Source organism: Manis pentadactyla, chromosome 7 (genome assembly GCF_030020395.1).
Source record: "Manis pentadactyla isolate mManPen7 chromosome 7, mManPen7.hap1, whole genome shotgun sequence".
In the NCBI taxonomy this organism is placed as follows: domain Eukaryota; kingdom Metazoa; phylum Chordata; class Mammalia; order Pholidota; family Manidae; genus Manis; species Manis pentadactyla.
The window spans coordinates 10710007-10729077 of NC_080025.1; the positions used below are offsets into that span (position 1 = coordinate 10710007).

Genomic DNA, 19071 nt, shown 5'->3' on the forward strand with positions numbered 1-19071 from the left:
GGTGGGGCCCGGCCGGGAGGGGCCGGCCCGCGGGGTGTGGCGGTCTTGATTCCGCTGTAGTTGTCTGCGCTGGGCACTCTCTCCTGCCGTCTTCCTCGAGTTCCCCACCTCTGCACTCCAGTGACACCTGTCCTCCGCGTTAGCCAGGAAATGCTGTTGCTTGATTGCAACTCTGAGGTGAGACTCGGGCCCCTTTTGTCCTGAAGACTTGAGCTTCAGTATGTCTGTCTTCTCGGGAGCGCTAGCGAGGGTGACTTACCACTGGGAGCTGCCGAGTCAAGCCTCTTCAGAGTTGGGAGTGGGGAAAGATTTTCATTCCCGGGAGAGCGTGGGACAGAGGCGGGAGGGGTGCTGGAGCTGTTCTCTCCCCGCAGGTGGATAGTCTGAAGCATCTGCTGGCGGCCGGGGCCTCGGTCAACGCACCCCCGGATCCCTGCGAGCAGTCTCCTGTCCACTTGGCGGCAGGTGGCGGCCTTGCTTGCTTTCTACTCTGGCAGCTGCAAACGGGCGCTGACCTCAACCAGCAGGTAACTAGGTAACTGATTGTTACTATGTGCAGCCCTTCCCTCCACCCCAAATCCACACAAACATTTCTTGGACGCCAAAATATTCCGTTGTTCGTTTCAGTTGCTATAAACGTGTATAGCAGCGTGTCCAATAGAAATATGTGAGATGCATAGTTTAAAATTCTAGTAGTCACATTAATGAAGTAAAACAATACACGAAATAAATTTATAATTTAACTCAGTTCATCCAAAATGTTATTTCAACATGTAATCAATATAATACATTACTGATGTATTTTCTTTCCATAGGTCTTCTCAATCCGGTGTGTAATGTACATTTACAGCACATTTCAGCTCAAACTAACCACATTTCAAGTGTTCATTAGCAATGTATACAGCTGCTATTACACGGGACAGCATACATGGGTCTAGAGTTTATTTCAAAAACTACATTATGAAATTAAAAGTCTCAGCATAGCTATTGAAATAATACTTAGGCATGCTCACACCCATTAGAGTTTCCTACAGAACTTTCTCACGGTCTTCTGGATCTCCTATTGAATATTAAAATATGGTGAATTTTAAACTGTAAAATTTTTTACTTCAGTAAAACTCTGTTTTGTATGTAGCCACTTAAATTTTAATGTATGTGGCTGTGGCTCCATATGTTTTTAATAATAAAAACTTTGTATTTAATTACATACCAAGTGAACTTTATAAAAAAAAAAAAACACCAAACTTGAATTTTAAAAAATGAGTCCAGTCCAATGCAGTTCTTCAAATAGCGTCCTCAAACAAAAATTAGACTTCAAACACCAGCTTCCACAAGAAAGTGTTTTGGGGCAAGACTCAAATGTGGTGTCTTATCTTTAAGGATGTTTTAGGAGAAGCTCCACTACACAAGGCTGCAAAAGTCGGAAGCCTGGAATGCCTTAGCCTGCTTGTAGCCAGTGATGCCCAAATTGAGTAAGTATAGTGGCTTTAAATTTTCTTTTCGTGGATTAAACTAATCAAATTCCTGAAGCTTAATTGCATGTGCTTTAAAAAATGCTTGCCTAATTGATAATTTAGTGTTACCATTTAAATGTTAACTTAGGCTGTTAATGACATCTGATACTATTTAAGTAAAAAAGATGGATCCTGAGGAGTCAGAGGCACATTCTGTTCATCTATAAAGTTCTCATTGACTTGCTTTGGGTACTTACTCTTACATTGAACACATATTCTTTCTGTCACTCAAAAATGGAATTCCACTCTGTGCTGGACTGCTAGCCACTGAGGATACAATAGTGAGCAAAAATTTAATTTTTCTATTCTTACTTTACCTATTCTATTCTGAAACTAACATTTGTATGAGCCCCAAACTCTTTGTTAGAAAAAAAATTTTTTAATGGCCAGTTACCAATTTTTTTAACTCAATTTCTGTCTTAAATTCAGTTTATGTAATAAGAATGGGCAAACAGCTGAAGATCTGGCTTGGTTATGTGGATTTCCAGAATGTGCCAAATTTCTTACAACAATTAAATATATGCAGACAATAAAATCAACTGAACAATCCAATAGAGATCATTGTGTTCCAGTGCTCAGACAGAAACGAAGTTTTGGAAGCACAGAAAATACAAATGGGAAAAGGAAGTGTTGGTAAGTATTCCATAGTTTCTTATTTCTTCCTCCCTAAGGATCTCATATTTAGTACAGGATTTATTGTTTCATTTAAACACTTGCAGTCTTGTTTCTAGTATATCTTTCCTTAACACATTTTAACACTGGTTATAGTAACTACAACTATATTCTAGAGACCAAAAATTGTCCTGCATGGTGGAAGTTTGGGAAAAAGCCTTTGCCAAAAAGTTTTTAATGTCATTACGTTTTTTAACAGATGTCATGTTGGTTATGAAGAGGTTTGAAGGCAGCCTTCACTTCATGTGGATCTGCTGTTCAGCTGTGGCTTTTGGCTCACCAGGTGTGTCTGAGCTCCTTCTAAGAAGGAGGGAAACTTTCTTCTAAGTGAAGATAACCTTTAAGAATACATGTATTTACATGCCAGTATTTTGATGTTAAATGCTTTGTCTTTTAAGTTATTAAAGGAATGTCTAAAGAATAAATTCTTTCTTGATGCAGTGTTTCATAGCCTCTGGAAAAAAAATCATAGTATAAACCATCAATCTACACCCAGGATTTAATTTGAAATTACATATATTCTTTATTAACAGATTTGTAACACAATTTTACTATAGTCTTTGAGTCCAAGATAGTTTAGATAATATTTGGTCGCTGAGGAAGACATAAGTTATAGTAAGCATCCTTGTTCCAAAAGTCTGGGCCCTTCCATCCACACCAGCCCTAGATTTGGGAGAAGGGAAAAAAGTTATAGGACTACGTGATCAAAATTATAATATTTTATAATTCTGCTCTGTCAGCAGGATCTTAGAAAAGGACTCTAAATACCTATAAAATTCAAATAGTTGAATTCCTGTAAAGCATAGAACAGTAACTTATTGGGGTCCATTTCAGATAGAATTAAATATTTTTTTAATTCTATAACATTTAACCATGGAAATCATAAAAGAAGAAAAGCTTCCTATGGTAACTGTTACCCCAAATACTGCATTTCACTGATTCTAAGATGTATAGTTTAAAATTCTGGAAGTTGATGGCATGTAATAGTCTCACTGGCAGTCTGTTTTCTCAGGAGTACATAGTATGAACCATGCAGTGGCATCTTAGCGGTGAGGACATGCAGTACTGAGAAATCTGGGTTTGCCCCTTGAGTTGTGTTCTGGCCGGTCGTTTTCCTCAGGTTGTAATCACTGCACTTTCCAGGTCAGTATTAATGTTTTTATCCAGCAGAGAAGATTACTTTCAAACAAAATCTCATTGTGAATATAAAAGTTAATCAGATTTCTTCTAGGCCCTTTAATTTATTAAAGACCCAGGTAACAACTGGTCTGTGTTATATCATAATGAAATGATAAACTTTGTTTGCAAAATATTTGTAAGGAGGCTAGGAGGACCCTCAAAATACCACTGAGTGGGTGACAAGTAGGGATTTTACTCCTTATCCTAACCGCCTTGGAAGTTGCTAGGTAATCTGGCAAGAGACCTGTAGTCAAGGTTCATGGTTTCTGTAGAAAATAGTGTGTTAGTTTTGGTTTTTAGTGTGGAGGTGGTAGGGTTGAATAGAGACGTTCTTTAATTTTTTTTGTTTTCTAATAGCAAAAATGGGATACACACTGTAAAAATTCAAATGGAATGAAAAGTAAAAAATTTTTAAAATGCTTTACTAGTTTTGAGACCTGTTTCTATGCATAAATAAGCTTTGTGTTATCGAAGTTTTTCAGCAAAACTCAAACTTAATGTCCTAAAATCCATTTTCTTAATTATAAATGTAAGAAAAGGCTTATACTAATTCTGTTTTAATCTTTTTGTGATTCTTTCATGCACGTAGGCCTTGTCCAGGTAACCAGAGTCAAATTTTTTTTAAGAGAAGGGGGTAGGCGGGTACCTGACCGGAAACTGATGGGAGTAGAGAGAGGAGCCATGCTTCTTTCCTGTGGGGTTACTGACCTGGGAATTCCAAACAGACAAGCTCCACAAGCAGGTGAAGACGGGTCACACAGAGGCAGAACTCTCCCTGGTGCCCCTGCTGTGAACTGAATGTTTGTATCCAACAGTCCTATGTTGAAATTTAATCCCAAGTGTGGTGGTATTTGGAGGTGGAGTCTTTGGGAGGTGATGAGGTCATGGGGGTGGAGATGTCATGAATGGGGTTAGAGTTCTCATTAACGAGGCCCCAGACAGGCCCTTCAGCCCTTCCACCATGTGAAGAAAGTGAAAACCACTGCTGACTATGAAGTAGGAAGAGGGCCTCACCAGCCACTGAATCTGCTGGTGCTCTGCGCTTGGATTTCCCAGCCTCCAGAAATGAGAAATAAATTTCTGTTTATAAGCCACCCAGTATAGGGTATTCCGCTACAGCAGCCGGAATGGACTAAGATAACACCCTAGATTCTTGAGTTAAATGAGAGTCTATAGTTCTACCGGGGTGGCCAGGCATTGGCTTCATAGTTTCTTTGATGTGTTAAAAGAGCAAAGGTTTTTTTTGCAGTTGCAAAATTCTACCGAAATATAAGTAGCAAAGGAGAGAGCAATTCTAAGAGAAAGTAATCACGAACAATGCCTTTATCTAATTGCTTCACAAAATTCCACCTAGGTAGGTAATTCTGTCGAGTGCAAAGTCCCTCAAGCCAACCAGAAAGACTTGATTTTATGATCTTTATCATGCCTCTAATTAAAATAATTAAGGCTTCTCACTGCCTTTAAGATAAAATCTACACATCTTGCTTCTCGGCCTGGCTCACAGTGACTATCCTTGATTTAGCTCCTGCCTAGCCCTCCAGCCATGCCTCTTCACCAGCTCTGTCTTGCTAAAACTACCAGAGTTCTGGGTGCATGCCCTGCTCTCCTTTCCCTGTCTCAGAGTGATCCCTCTAGAGGATCAGCTTTGTAAACTCCACCTCAGATGCCATATTTTTTTCTCTGGAATCCTTTTTGGACTCTCCTCTGTCCTACACTAGACCAAGAGCTGCTTAAAGACCTTTTTTTAACACCCCTAGAGCTTAGGACAGTGGATGGCACATATTAGGTATTTAATGAATTAATATTGAATGAATACTTTGGTACAGAAAGAGTAAATATTGCTCCTGTGCTCAATAAGACACCTGTACCAGGCAAAACATTTCATTGATTTCAAAGTCCAGATGCTTTGAAAGAGAAAAGCAGTGGTGGGGTTGGGGTGGAGGTAAAATTTTAAGAACACATTTAATTATATCCTGTTAGTATTTACAGATACTTTTAACATTAGCAAAAGGCTTTATTAAACTGGGGATCTAAGAGTCCAGCTATATGCAACACTGAAGCTCTATACATACTAAAACATCTTATCTTTAAGGCTTTAGTATCTTTTCAGCTTCTAAAAACATCTCACCAATGAATTTCAATGTTAAACCATCCAATTCCCCAGGATTCTACTTTAAAAAAAAGTGACCTAGCTAAACCACAACTTCAAAGTTTACAGAAACTTCTTATTGGTACTAAAGATATTGACTTAAGTGACAACATGACAAAAATGAAGGGTAACAGCTAATAATAGGATATATTGATTAGTTTATTGGCTGAAAAGATTGAATGCATTCTTTGTAACTTTACTATATTTGGCAAAGAATATAGAAGTTATTTTAAATTCAAGTTAACTATGTCTCTAACACTTGCCTCCTAAAGATTTAGTATACTGAGTTTTCATATGTGAGAATTAGTTGCCTGTAAGTTAGAGTTATGTCTTCTTTAGCTGATATTAAAGCATCAACAAATACTTTTATCTGTCTCAAGTTCAGCTCCTTTATAGAATGAGGTTAAGTTTTATGTGTAAGTAAAAGTAGTCAAGTTTTCATCATGTCCAGCATACTGCCTAGCTATTCTTGGTTAATTCTAAAAGTATAAGGGTTTTATAGTCCACTCTCCTATTTCAAAGCATTGATAAACCTCAGTACTTGTGTTTATGCAAAGCTGTAAAGTCTCCAAAGGAGTATATATTTGAGCTTTGTGTTCTATTATTAAGTATAGTAACTGAGAAAGTGTTTATAAATCCAACATAAATTTTGTCTTTTGCAATTTACTTTAGTTCTCTCTCGTCCTTGCTTTCTAGATAGGACTACTCAGTCAGCATTAGACTACCTCCATCTAGTGAGAGTCACTGCCCTTAGTTTATAATCTGTCTTTTGGTTAACAGCCAGTTTGCTATCCTTTGGTTCTGGGTTCTTTGCCTTGTATCTAAATTTGTGTTAGATACTTACCTTTTCCAAAATAACTTGCAGATCTTCAGCGCCTGTGTAATGTGGATCTAAAATCAGAAATTTTATCTGCCCTGTAATCTCATTCCATGCAACTCCTAGTATTGTGTGGGCCAAAACTCCTCCCCCTATAGAAGAGGAAATAGGCAATATGAGAGGCATATTTTATTAATCTCAACTTCCTATTCAATTTCAATTTTAAAAGATTATTTTGCCTGTTGAACTAATACAGCATTAAAATTGGCCTACATTGTAAAAGACCGAAGACAATGTCAAATACACTCTGAAAAGATACATTCAAAAAAGATACAGTCATATCTGTAATCAAAGATTTATATTCCATTGCCACAACCATGGAATTACCTAAACTGGATTTAGGAGGGGCCACAGAGGGTCTAAACTCCTCCCCACAGAGTAACTGCTGTGGTCCTCTGCTCTGAGGACCGCCAGTGGTACAGCCCATCACTCATTCAGTTCTTGCTTATTTTCTGCCAGAATCTGCCTCCCTGCATTGCTTATACACCAGCCTTAGCTTACCTTCTGTCATAGGACAAGTCTTGTTCCTCAGGGAATTGTGATTAGGTCAGCTAATTCAGTACTCTTATTTTACAAATAAGGCCCCAGAGAGGTTAAGCAATTTGCAAACTGTCACAGAACCAGCCAAGTTAGTGACAGAGCCATGACTTACAAAGCTCAGTTGAGTAACCATTGCCTGTTTTCCAAACTGCTCTCAACTCTTTAAATACCTGAACCCGCTTATTTATCTTCTTAGCCTTAATTTCTTCTGGTTATTATAATATTCTTTTGTAACATCCCTCCTGCTTTGGAAATTTTTAAATAAATATCCAGAGGTCAGTATGTATGGTGTAAAAGCTGATTTTGAAGTGTTTAAAAATAATGGATTTTATGTGACAGTTAATATTTATATAAACAATAAGTTTTACGTATTCTCCACTTTACCAAAAGAGCCTGAGATGTCCAAAACACCTTACCGATCATGACTGGAGTTCCTTCACTCTGGAAATGATTAGCCAGTTCTCGTCCTTTAGAGGCCATTTCAGAACCTTGGCTAGAAAGAAACCATTTTCTGTCAGATGAACTATTGCTAACACTAAGGTCAAGTAATGAGCTTGGAACCAATGTTTCTACCTTTTTGTTCTCTTCTTTTGGTTATTGAAAAAAACAATGTAAATTTAAATAAAATTAAGTGGTAGGGAACTGACTGAGAGCAATTTAAAGCAACATAAGCTTTCTAAATATCTAAGTGTGCTAAGAAAGAAGCAAGAAGAGCTCGCTTTTTGCTTGTGGAACTGCATAAAGAAGGTCCTGGATTTTTAACAAGAGATTGAGAGTGGTCATGTTGATACCCAGGGGGCTCTTAGGGGTGGATTTAATTTCTGAAGAATGAGTTTTAAATCCTGGGTTCTTATCTTCTTGCCCTCCTACTGTACTTCCTCATCTTTAAATTGGGACCAAAATACTTACTTTGTCTACATGGCAGGGGATTCCAGGACTAAAATAGACAATGTGAAGCCAGTGTAAAACTGCAAAATGTTTTCAAGTATGACATATCATTTTTAGAGAATATTTCAATATCCTATACAATTTGTACTTTTGAGAAGAGACAGAAAGATGGACAGATGAAGGGAGAAATATTTTTAGTACAGAGGTACCAGCTGGTGCTAAACCTTACCTCTTGCTTAGTAAGGAAAGTATAAATAATGTCTTAATGTGGCATAATTCCACTTCTAATCATCATATGCTTCACTACTTCATCTGTCATTTATTTGTTAGCACAGATTTCTATAACCAACCCAAATTGCAATTGTGAGACCAGATCAGATATATTCAAGTACTTGGACAAAAAAGGATAGTGAGACTGTATTTATCAAGGTTGTCATAATAAGCTGAAAAATAAGGAGTAAGCCAGTTCTGGCCATAGAAATCATTCTTATTTGTTCATATTTTAATGTTGGAATTATGGTTAATATTAGAAGAAATGAAATGAATGTTTTGTTCACATATGTTATTAGTTTATTAACAGCCTAGGAAGAAAAAAAGGAGGTAAACAAAAAGGAAAGTCACAGATAAACATTTGATTTTCTCCTTTCAAGACTTTTAAAAAACTTGAGCATAAAAAGACTGATTTTCTATAACTCCACTTAAAATTGACACATTTCCAAGTTTTCCTCTTCTGCACTTAAATTAGGCCTAGGTCATGTAAGTACATGTGTCCCAGAGTTTACACATAAACTCAAAAACCTAAAAAATAAAAAATATTTAGGGTTAAAAAAGTGAGATGTAGAAAGCAATGTGGTAGTGTGGGGGAAGTGATAGAAGTGAAGATAGATGCAGGGAAAACATACAATTTTTCTATTAAATGACAAACTTGCTTTGAAATTATTTCTCTCATTTTCTTAAAGTGTCCTTACCTGACAAATAGTATTTTTGAAGTCACACCAATCAGTTGGTTCAGTACCAGCTGAACCTCGATAGAGCCAATCCACTGCCGTGATCCAACAAGCGTTGCTGGTTTGTCTCCAGCATCAACTAGAGCCTTTATGTATCGAAAAACAAAAAGTCCAGACACAAGACAGCTATTAAGATTACATTTAGGGCATTTCCCCTGATGACCAGTATCTCTTTTCCTTCAAAATAGAAATAAGTCTGTACCACGAGGTACTATTAATTATTAATGGTATGTTCTGTACCTGCTGAATTTCTCTGTGTGTCGGAATGGGTCTCTCTGTGTATCCCTGGTGTTTGAACCAAGAGCAGATAGTCTGCAGAGAGCGATAAGCGCAGCCCCAGCCATTGTCATCTATCCGATCCTGCATGTAATGATGATAACCATATATGCCCTGGACCACATGAATCTATATAAAAAGAATAAATATAGTAAAATATTAAGTTAAGATACATGCACATATTCTATACATACACCTATGTCAAGTTTACTCAGAACCAGAGGGTTGCTTCAGTTCCTTGCAAAAATGGCTTCAGGGAACTACAGTTGAACATTATCCTTCTTGGCTTTTTATTAAATGTCCAAAGTCTTTACCAAAGGCTATAAGGCCTGTCAAGTCTGCCTTCTGGCCTCCTTTCTAACTTCATCTCCTGCCTCTTTACCCTTTATTAGACTTCTGCCACAGTGTGGTTTGGGTAGAATATGGCCTTAGTTAGCATGAATTCTCAAATTCAGAATGATGATAAAATGGGACAAGACTTTAAAGAAATTAGGGAATGGGATTTTTGAAAAAGAAATGTGGTGCCTACTATCTATTCCTACCTTCCTAGACCATTGTGTATTACTGCTATCTTAAGCAATGGTTATTAAAAGAAATAGGTGGTAAATTCTGTTTTGGGTATGATATATATTATGAGTCAATCCTTATAATTTCCACTAGGTACAAACAGAAAACAACTATGACATTAATGATCAACTGACTCCCATAAATAATTATTAAACTCACCATACCAGTCTCTACATTAGGTGGATTGAGATAAGTATGTGGATTTCTAATGTAACCATCTTTGTATGGTTCATCTGGAAAGTGATAAGCATTAGCTCTTTTGAAATAAGGTCTGTCATGAGGCAGGTTGAAGAGATCGTGTAACTCCTAAATGATAATAGAATCAATAGAAAAGAAGAAAAATTAAGTTAAGTGATTCAGATTGCTAGCCAATTAATAAACTAAAGATATGACACAGAAAATTAACTATATTATAAAAATTATCAAACATACTTATGATTTTTAATTCATGAAGGTCAAAAATATTGAGATTTAAACTGAAGTGACATAAGATTTATTTTTATCTGTGTATATGGCTAGAAACAGGAAGTGAACATAAAGAAATGAAAATAATTTGTTAGAATGAAAGAACTGAGACAATTTAAAGTTAATTATTTGTTATAACACAGTCTGTTAGAATACATCCAGGCTAAAGACTAGTTTTCAAACAGCCTTATAAATGAGTAAATTATAATTAATAATGCTATAATTCCATGAAAATGTTTTGAAAGGTCATGCTGAAAGTACCTAATAACTGTAAGAGGTAGTGGTTAAATTACAGAGTAGAAATTGGTTGGATGAAACTAACCAAGAAGGCATCATCATAAAAATACATAGAGATGTTTAAAATGAAAAATAGTCCTAATTGTATAAAAATATGTAATAGTTTTTAAAGTGTGACATTTTCTTTTTCACATGTGCTATGTATTCTAACAGTGAGATTGGAATCATCAGCTGGGGCAGGTGTTGCCTCTCCAAGTCCATTCACCTGGCACTTCGAGAGGGTTACAGTATGACACCTCTTTCAGGGACAGAAATTAGGGAGATGCTTCTATGGTACAATTTGATGGGTGCCAGGTAAGGCCACACATTACAAATATATATTTCTAAAACCAGTCATGGTTTTTTGCCAGTCAATCTCAGTTCTTTGAATGCTGATCATATGAAATGAAAATGTTACGTATGGCTCAGCATAATTTTTTTTCAGTACTTTTGAAAGTTATATGAGAGCAGAAATTAAATAATACATAAAACTAAGAGTCTGTTTCCATATTTTTATATTAAATCATAAAGTAATTTCCATTTATTGGAAATATATAATTAAGTACAAAATGAGGGATAGTCTTATTTTTTCTGAGAGTAAATGAATTGGTTTTACCTTCCGATAGGCCTGCAGCTGACCATCTGGAATTCCTGATGGATATGAAATTGTCACAAGATTTTTTTCCCCTGGTAATAAAAAGTGCAGTGGCTCTGGGACCACAATAGATGTTCCTTTCATATATTTCCAGATGCACTTCTCCATATCAGTTAGTTGATTATGAATTGCATCAACTAGAAGTTTACGAACTCTGTGGAGTTAATATTTGTTATTACCAAAAGTTTAGTATCTATGATAAATGAAAGTGTAGAGTAAATATATCATGAAATACAGTAAAAAAAACTCGACTGGACCAGGTTTATTAAAGGAGGTCTACATTATGCAAAGTTAAATAAACTGTATGTGTCCTGTGTAGACAAAGGGAAGCCCTATACATTTGGCACACTACCCTCCTTCCTCCAAATAAACATTTCATAACTACATGACTCTTAGCTTAATAATAAACAAGGAGTAAACGATAGTAAAATGAATGGCAACATTGGGTATGTCTATATGATATTTAAAAATGGGCTCTGATTACTTTGAGGAGGCGTCCTCATTTACATGTGACAGTAGTACTATAAAATACTTACTTTCCCCAGGTTTCTTCTGGAGCAACAGATAGAACAGCGTCAATGGGTAAAGTCATGGTCACGTAGTGGTGGCCTCCGCTTTCCCTCTCAATGATGGGGGTTACAGCTGCCAGAGACGTGGACATTTCCAGCATGAGATCTATATTTACTATTTGATGCTGGAAAGATAAATATAGTCAACTCATAGAATATTGAACGCTAAATAAAAAGGTAAATAAAAGAACTTTCTAAGGACCATGTAAATTGTAAGTAGTTTAAAAGCACAAATCTTCTCTTAAAAAAAATTCTCCTCTGCTTCAAGATAATCTGAGAAGTGGAGAGTGAGTGAGGAATGAAGATGACATCAGACTGCCAGTGTAATATTGATGGACGTTAGAGCTGGTATGGGTTCACCAGGCTTCACTCTGTTCACTCTCTCAACTTCTGTACCGACTTAACAATTAAAAAAAATACCAAATGAACAAGATACAATGACCACACACTAAAGGAACTTTTAAACATATTTTATGACTGTATTTCCCTGGTCTTAAGACATAAAGAACTTAACACTAAACTCCATTAGTAGGTTTGATTTTGACAGTGCTATGGAACAATTCTGAAAAATATTTTCTTTATATTGAACAAATTTAGCAAAATAATTGAGGGAACCGGAAGCCAGTTTCTTATTGGGGAAAGTTTAGGAACTATGTGTGGGTGAAGTAGAAGTGGAGGTGTAAGTAGGATTTACATCAATAAATATGAATGCATGTGTGTTTGTGTATATGTATAGTATGTATGTTCACATTTGTGTGTTGCTTGGACAAATGGCTGATTCCTGAGCTGGAACAGGGAAGGACACGATGTGCCTGGAAAGTACGTTATGTGGAAGAAGGTAGGAAGTACTCAAAAATAGAGTGTCAAAGGACATTGGAACCAGCGTAAAGAAGTTTCTGTTGGCCAAATCTTGGAAAACGTAAGCCTTAAAATAACAAACTGATAGTAGCAGGTTATAACTCATTGCATAAAAAAAGAATCCATGCTTCTATGCAAATAATAAATAAGGAAAAGGAAGAGCTCTTCCTCATAGTATAATGTCATATAATAAATGTAGGTGGAAACAATAGACTTAGAAAAATCACCATTTTGCAACCAGGTTAATGTAGGATTCTGGCAAGAATTATCAATTGATGGTAGAAGTGGGTAAAAATTTGATGAGGAATAGGATATATCTATATCTATATCTATAAAATCTATATCTATAGACTCAAAGTATCTTTCTGGGAGATGCTTAGTAATTATAAAGGAAAAAATAGTACCTTCACAGTGGAGAACACTGCTAGATGTCATCTTAAGTGATGCAAGATAACATCACCAGTATTAGGAACACACAGATAGCATATTCCTCTTTGATATGATGTGCTCAGGACACATAACATCTTTGGTATTACTACATGACCTGAATGCATGACCTGAATCTAACCATGAAGAATCCTAAAACAAACCTAAACTGAGGAACATTCTACAAAATAATTGACCTGCATCCCTCAAAATGTTAAGCTCCAACTACTGGGAATTCTCTAATCATTATCTACAGTCCATCATTTTTTTTCCACTCCACATTTGTAAATCTAACAGTTCACGTGGCCACCTCACCGGTGTCTCAAACACGACAGGACCAAATTGACCTCATGACTTCCTCATCTTCCCTCTTTACCCAAGCAAGAAACTGGTCATCTCATACCCAATTTGTTTCCAAGTAAAATCCATTTTGCCCCCTAAAGATCTCTTGCAACCATTCCCTCCTTTCTTACCACAGCTACTGGTTTAGTTTGGCTTCTCCTGCGGTGACCCCTGAAGTAGCTGCCTCGCCAACCTTATGTCCACCCTATTTTCCCATGCCAGCCTAGAAAAACACTGTAGTCGTATTAACTTCGTACAACTTCCTGCCTTGAAGTAGTTGCTCCATTTTTTATCTCCAATATCTGGTACATGCCAAATACTCCACAGTACTGACTCAAAATCAACAGAACCAAGAACCACATCAGAAAAGTAAATCATTTATTATTTACTGTCTCACACAGCATATGATGTGTCACTATCCCGTTTCAGAGTGATTCCTTTCTATTTTAAATAATTTGTAAATGTCCTCACAAAGAGAATCCAAAAGAACCTTTTAAGATATGTATTATAATGGTACAAAAGCTTAGATATGTAAAACAGATACAGCCTTGGGCAAGTCACTTAATCTTTCTTGACCTCAATAATCTGATCGGTAAAAAATAAGAGTTGGGCTAAATAATCTCTGAGATATCACTCAACTCCAAATTCAAGGATTTAAAATTTTTACCACAAAAAGGTGATTTGCTTACCATGTCTGATAACTTTTTGTCTTTCTTTTTTATGAATTTTCGTTTTGTAGCTTCTTCCTGTTCAAATCTAAATTTTTAATACACAAAGATGTTTATAATATGAAACAATGTTTGGAAAACATGTCCAGCAATCTTCAAACATACTCACTGAATAAAGCGCATTATGTTCTTGCAAGCAGAGCTATCAGCCAGTTCTCCTGGGATGGTATTTATGTCACTGTTAGGCCATATGTACACTGAACTGTGGCAAATTCTGAACACAAGGGCATTTGAAGAAAGCTTGGTTGACAGGTCACTCAACACATGTTTTAGTGCTTTCTTGGTAAAAATTTCTAAAGTAAAAAAAAAATAAGTAGAAGTTAATAAGAAAAATTTTAATCTTTTCAACATAAATGCTTCCAAACACACAAAAGTAGAGCATAGGAAAACTGACTCCCAAATACCCATTCCCCAGATTTAATAATTATAAGAAAAATTTTTTGGCCTTTTTAAAACCCTTAGATAAAACTCACTTTTTTGACATGTACAATTTAGTTGCTTTTAGTATATTCATAAGGTTTTATATATCACTATCTTATTCCAGAACATTTTCATCCCCCACAGAAGAAACCCTGCATTCTGACATCAGAGGGCATCCCCTTTCCCTGTTCACTCACCTGTGGCAGTCAGTAACCTACTTTTTGTCTTTATAGATTTACCTATTCTGGATACTTCCATATAAATGGAATCATAATTATGTGGCTTTTTATGTCTGGCTCTTTTTATTCATCACATTTTCAAGAATCATCCATATTGTAGCATGACTCAGTACTCCATTCCTTTTCATAGCTGAGTAATATTTCTGTGTGTGAAGTGTGTGTAACACAATTTTTGTAAAGTTGATACACATTTGGGATGTCTCTACTTTTTGGCTCTCACGAATAATGTTGCTGTAAACATTTGTGCACAAGTTATTGTGTGGATATATGTTTTCAATTCTCTTAGGTTATCACCTAGGAGTAGAATTACTGAGTCATTGGTAAATGGATATTTGGGATATATGCTCTACTTTTGTGTGTTTTGAGAAACTACTAAACTGTTTTTCAGAGCAGTTGTACCATTTTATATTCCCACTAGCAATATATGAAGATTCCAATTACTTTTAACATATCATATTACTTATAGCAATAAAACTTGAATGAAATTTAAATTTCTTCATAGGTTTTCTCCTTGGAGTATATCCCACTAAGACTGTATATCAAAGTACTGTGTTCTCAAGTCACAGTGTTTCTCTGTATGGTATGTCATCAACCTGATATTTGTTGCATTTCATTTTCAGGGATTCTCTTGTAACTTAATAGAATTTTTTGAATATGTGAAACATTTTCATGGTTCCAAAGTCAAAACTATATAAGAAGATATGCTTGAAGAAGAGAACAATAAATACTTGTCCTAGCTTTGTACTTATAATCCTAAACCTATTTAAGCCTGTGATTAAAATATTTATTTGGTTATCCCACTAATATCTTGATAAATAAAAACATGGGGTTGTGGTAGAGAAAATATCATTTATAAAAAATCATATTTTAAGACACTTGATAGGTTTTATTTAGCATGTGGCATTTAAAGATTTTCAGATGCACTGCAAGAGACAAACATAATATCTGAGTTACCTCCTGTTATATCTGAAGGCCCATGAGGTACAAGTAATGTAAACTCGAACTACCGAATGCCTCTTGTGACTGTGCATTTGATATACTCTGGCATCTCAAACACAACTCGGCTTCCTCCTATGATATCCTTTACCTCAGTTTGTGGCAGTAGCCCAAGTAAGAAAATGGAAGATACCCTGGAATTTGCTTATACAGACTCCTGATTTTTTTCCCATAGTGTTCTTGTACCATTCCAAAACAACCTAACAGTCAAGAGAGTGGGCTCTGGACCCTCAGGGTTAGACGGCTGCATATCTGCCTGAATAAATCTGGTGCCTCATTTACACTGTGCTCATTGTGGATATTTATATTGATGATGGGGATATCCTTTTCTGATCTGCAGAGGAGCCCCATGGTCTAGCGGTATGGTGCTAGAATACAGAGTCTAAATAAGTTTAAATTCAATTTCTGTAACTTATTAGCTATATGATCTTAGTTAATTTATCCTATCTCTTATTCAGTTTAATTTGCAAAATGGAAAGAATCTTGGTATATTTCATCATCAATTTTATAATAAAGGGAATTTTTTTGGCAGACCTACCATTAGCAGTAGCTAGCTGAAAAGCTAGATCAAGGCCTCCTCTTATTCTGAAGAGTATATCCATAGTCTCTGAAATCACCTAAGACAAAGAAAACCAAAATTCGATTGTAAAACAAAACAAATTCATTCTCATATAAGCTCATATAATTCATCTTCAGTTAGAATCTGAATTTAGGCTAAGGCCTTAATTAAACTGGACTCTTCTAAGTATTTCATGAGTTAATATGAATGTTAATATGGCAAAAACCCCAAGTTCTAAATCAGGGGTTCTCAATCTTTATTCTACATTGAAATCATCTGAGGAGCTTAAAATATTGATACCTCTGTACCCCAGAGATTCTGGTTAATTGGTCTTGGGAAGGTCTAGGCACAGGGATGTCTAAAAGCTCCCCATGCCAGTTATTTTAATGTGAAAAGGTTGAGGACCACTATTCTAAGACATTATTTCTAAATTATAGCCTTAATGATGACACAAAAACATCAGTCGTGGAGAACTAGCTAAATGGGAAGAGAACATTGAATGTAATATGGTAACACCTGGTGGTCAAGAAGATGAGAAGAAACTAATACAACACTAATGGTGGGGGTATGAACCATAGAACTTTTCAAAGGGCAATGTGGCAATAAGAATCAAAAGCCTTATCTTCATATTCTTGGCCTAGTGATTCTGTGTTTAGAGATTCAGTCTAAGGAAATGTGCAAAACAAAAAGATTTAGGCATAATGATGTTAATCTAAATGTCAACAACAGGAGATTGGTTAATAAATATGAATATCATACAACCACAAAATATCATGTTTTAGAGGGATACTTAATGGCATAGGCAAATGCTTGTAACTTAAAAAAGGGAAAAATGTACCTGTAAGATAGAAGCTATCAGTAGCTCTTAAGTTGGGTCCAAATGATGAGTTTCAGGAAGTTGACATGACAAATGACATGCATATTTTGTTGTGGGCATGAGGAGATGGGGAGGAGGAAGGGAACCTCTGGAAAGAGGTTCCAAAGATTTCATCAGATTCTCCAGATATGTCCCAAAAAGGCTGAATAACCATACTACACAGTAAGAACCCTATTTTGAAATAAATGAGAGTAAGTACTAACATTTACTGAGCTCTTAAAATGTAAAAGGCACTGTACTAAACGACCGGACATATATTAACTCTGATTCTCAGAACATTACCAAATAGGTTCCATTACTAGTTTTATCATTTACAAATCCCTTGTCATATTTTTAAAGTTTTTTTCTTTTTGCTGGTTTTTATTACGTAAATGGTGGCCTGTTGAAAGGCCATACACTTTGCCCTGATTTTACTTCTAATAATTTATTCTAAGGAAATAGTCAAGATACTTTGGGACAAATCTAGCTTCAGTGTTATCCATATATCTTACTGTTGTTCATCATAGCAAGGGAAAAAAAAAGAAACCACCTAAATGGCTATCAATAAGACATCAGTTAAACAACAAAATCATCATACAGAATACTGTACTCACTTGACTAAAATATATGTAATGACAAAGATGCCGATGAAGATGAAAGTTAAAAAAAGACAGGCAATAGCACATTCTGTTGCTTACTATGTGATTTTGCACAATTTAATCAGGTCTTCTGTAAAATTGGAAAAATACACGACTTTATAGGTTGTGGTGAAGCACTAGAATCTCCCTAGACTTCTGAATTGAGATCCTCTCTAAAGAAATAATATTTAGGCTGAGATCTGAAGTATTAACAATTCCAAAGGAAAGATGGCAGTGGAGGTGGAGGACCCCATTCCAGGCGGGGGCACACATGGGTAAAGACCTGCTTAAAAGACCATTTAAGTAATAGATTACCACAGATGGTTAGATCTGATGGCGGCAAGGACAGGCAGGGATGGTTAGAGTAGAGAGAGTGAAAGCTGACAGCTATTTAGAGTAGAACCTATAGCACTTGATTATTGAGCAGATGTTCAGGAGTTGAGAAGAGGGAGATGTGAAAGATGATTTCTAGGTTTTCAGCACACACAACAGAGTGGGTGGTGGTGCCATTTACTGAGATACGGATCATTGGAGGAAAAGCAGGTGTGGGATGAGGGGAGGTGGAAATGATAACTCCGCTTTCAGCTTGCTGAGTTTTAAACACGTGTGAGTTATCATCCAAGTGGACGCACAGTTAGTAGATAGGTGGATCTGGAGCTCTGAATACAGGTTTAAGCTGGAGATACAAATTTAGGAGAAAGCATACGGTGTAAAGCAAAGCACCCCTGAAGAAAACCACACCTAGGAGAGGGACCAGAGGACCTCCAAGTGCGTTCACAAAGAGACGCAGGGAGGCGCGGGTCCAAACACGGATGAGCTGGGGCGGGGTTCCTGGCTGTGCGAGGCAGTTTCCCTCCCGCCCTGCCGGGGAGAGGCCGGGGGAAGGCGGCCGCGTTACGGTGATCGCGGCTGTCACTGTGGGTCCCGGCAGGATCAGCTCCTTTCAAAGGCTGTGAAGCCGTATTCGGAGGCTACCGAAGTCAAAGGGAAACTGTGGGGGTCGGTGGCGAGCAGAAGTACTCACCATGTCTGAGACGTGGCGGTGACACTGATGACAGCCCAAGGTTCGAGAGGCGGGCCAGGAAGTTGAGTCATAGGGGGCTGAGCCTGGGAAAGTTGACTACAACTCCCAAGATGCCCGGTAGCGTACGTCATGGGCCATACCACACTACATCTCCTCGCGGGTGGATAATGGGGCAGGAGGCAGAGGATTTATTCTAGGTAAATTCCATTGGTTGAGTCACTCCTATTTGCAGACACTCAAAAATCTTTCTGTGTGATTTTCGATGAGGATTCTTACTCTCTACATATCCTCTCGTGGAGTACTTGGAATGGATTCGCCCGTAGCCGAGGCAACGCGCCGCAATAACACCCG

At 36.9% G+C, this 19071-nt stretch overlaps 2 protein-coding genes across 5 annotated transcripts; one reads left to right on the forward strand and one right to left on the reverse strand.

Moving 5' to 3' along the window:
• ANKRD37 (ankyrin repeat domain 37) lies at positions 1 to 2631 on the forward strand. Of its 2 annotated transcripts, none has more exons than XM_036894232.2 (5): positions 1 to 177; positions 375 to 527; positions 1381 to 1472; positions 1944 to 2147; positions 2386 to 2631. In XM_036894232.2, coding segments are annotated over exons 1-5 (477 nt in total). In that variant the 5' UTR covers positions 1 to 150; the 3' UTR covers positions 2387 to 2631. The 2 variants fall into 2 exon arrangements, with proteins under 2 accessions (XP_036750127.1, XP_036750128.1); XM_036894233.2 differs by having other exon boundaries at positions 2087 to 2147.
• A 53-nt stretch (positions 2632 to 2684) lies between these two features.
• On the reverse strand, positions 2685 to 18795 carry UFSP2 (UFM1 specific peptidase 2). Of its 3 annotated transcripts, none has more exons than XM_036894227.2 (12): positions 18721 to 18795; positions 16182 to 16260; positions 14098 to 14281; positions 13950 to 14016; positions 11602 to 11759; positions 11027 to 11219; positions 9829 to 9975; positions 9067 to 9231; positions 8788 to 8912; positions 7348 to 7424; positions 6359 to 6483; positions 2685 to 2849 (listed from the first exon to the last, which is right to left on the reverse strand). In XM_036894227.2, exons 1-12 carry the CDS (start codon positions 18721 to 18723, stop codon positions 2763 to 2765), a joined length of 1410 nt encoding a protein of 469 aa, XP_036750122.2. In that variant the 5' UTR covers positions 18724 to 18795; the 3' UTR covers positions 2685 to 2762. The 3 variants fall into 3 exon arrangements, with proteins under 3 accessions (XP_036750122.2, XP_057361074.1, XP_036750123.1); XM_057505091.1 differs by lacking the exon at positions 18721 to 18795 and adding an exon at positions 18438 to 18458; XM_036894228.2 differs by lacking the exons at positions 13950 to 14016; positions 14098 to 14281; positions 16182 to 16260; positions 18721 to 18795 and adding an exon at positions 13528 to 13841.
• Between the last annotated feature and the right edge of the window lie 276 nt (positions 18796 to 19071).

Coding starts and splice junctions, on each gene's coding strand:
- ANKRD37 (XM_036894232.2), top strand. CDS start 151: ATGCTGTTGCTTGATTGCAACTCTGAG. Junction 528..1,380: donor GCGCTGACCTCAACCAGCAG/GTAACTAGGTAA, acceptor CTTATCTTTAAG/GATGTTTTAGGAGAAGCTCC. Junction 1,473..1,943: donor GCCAGTGATGCCCAAATTGA/GTAAGTATAGTG, acceptor TCTTAAATTCAG/TTTATGTAATAAGAATGGGC.
- UFSP2 (XM_036894227.2), bottom strand. Junction 8,913..9,066: donor CACACAGAGAAATTCAGCAG/GTACAGAACATA, acceptor CGATACATAAAG/GCTCTAGTTGATGCTGGAGA. Junction 7,425..8,787: donor TCAAAAATACTATTTGTCAG/GTAAGGACACTT, acceptor GTTTCTTTCTAG/CCAAGGTTCTGAAATGGCCT.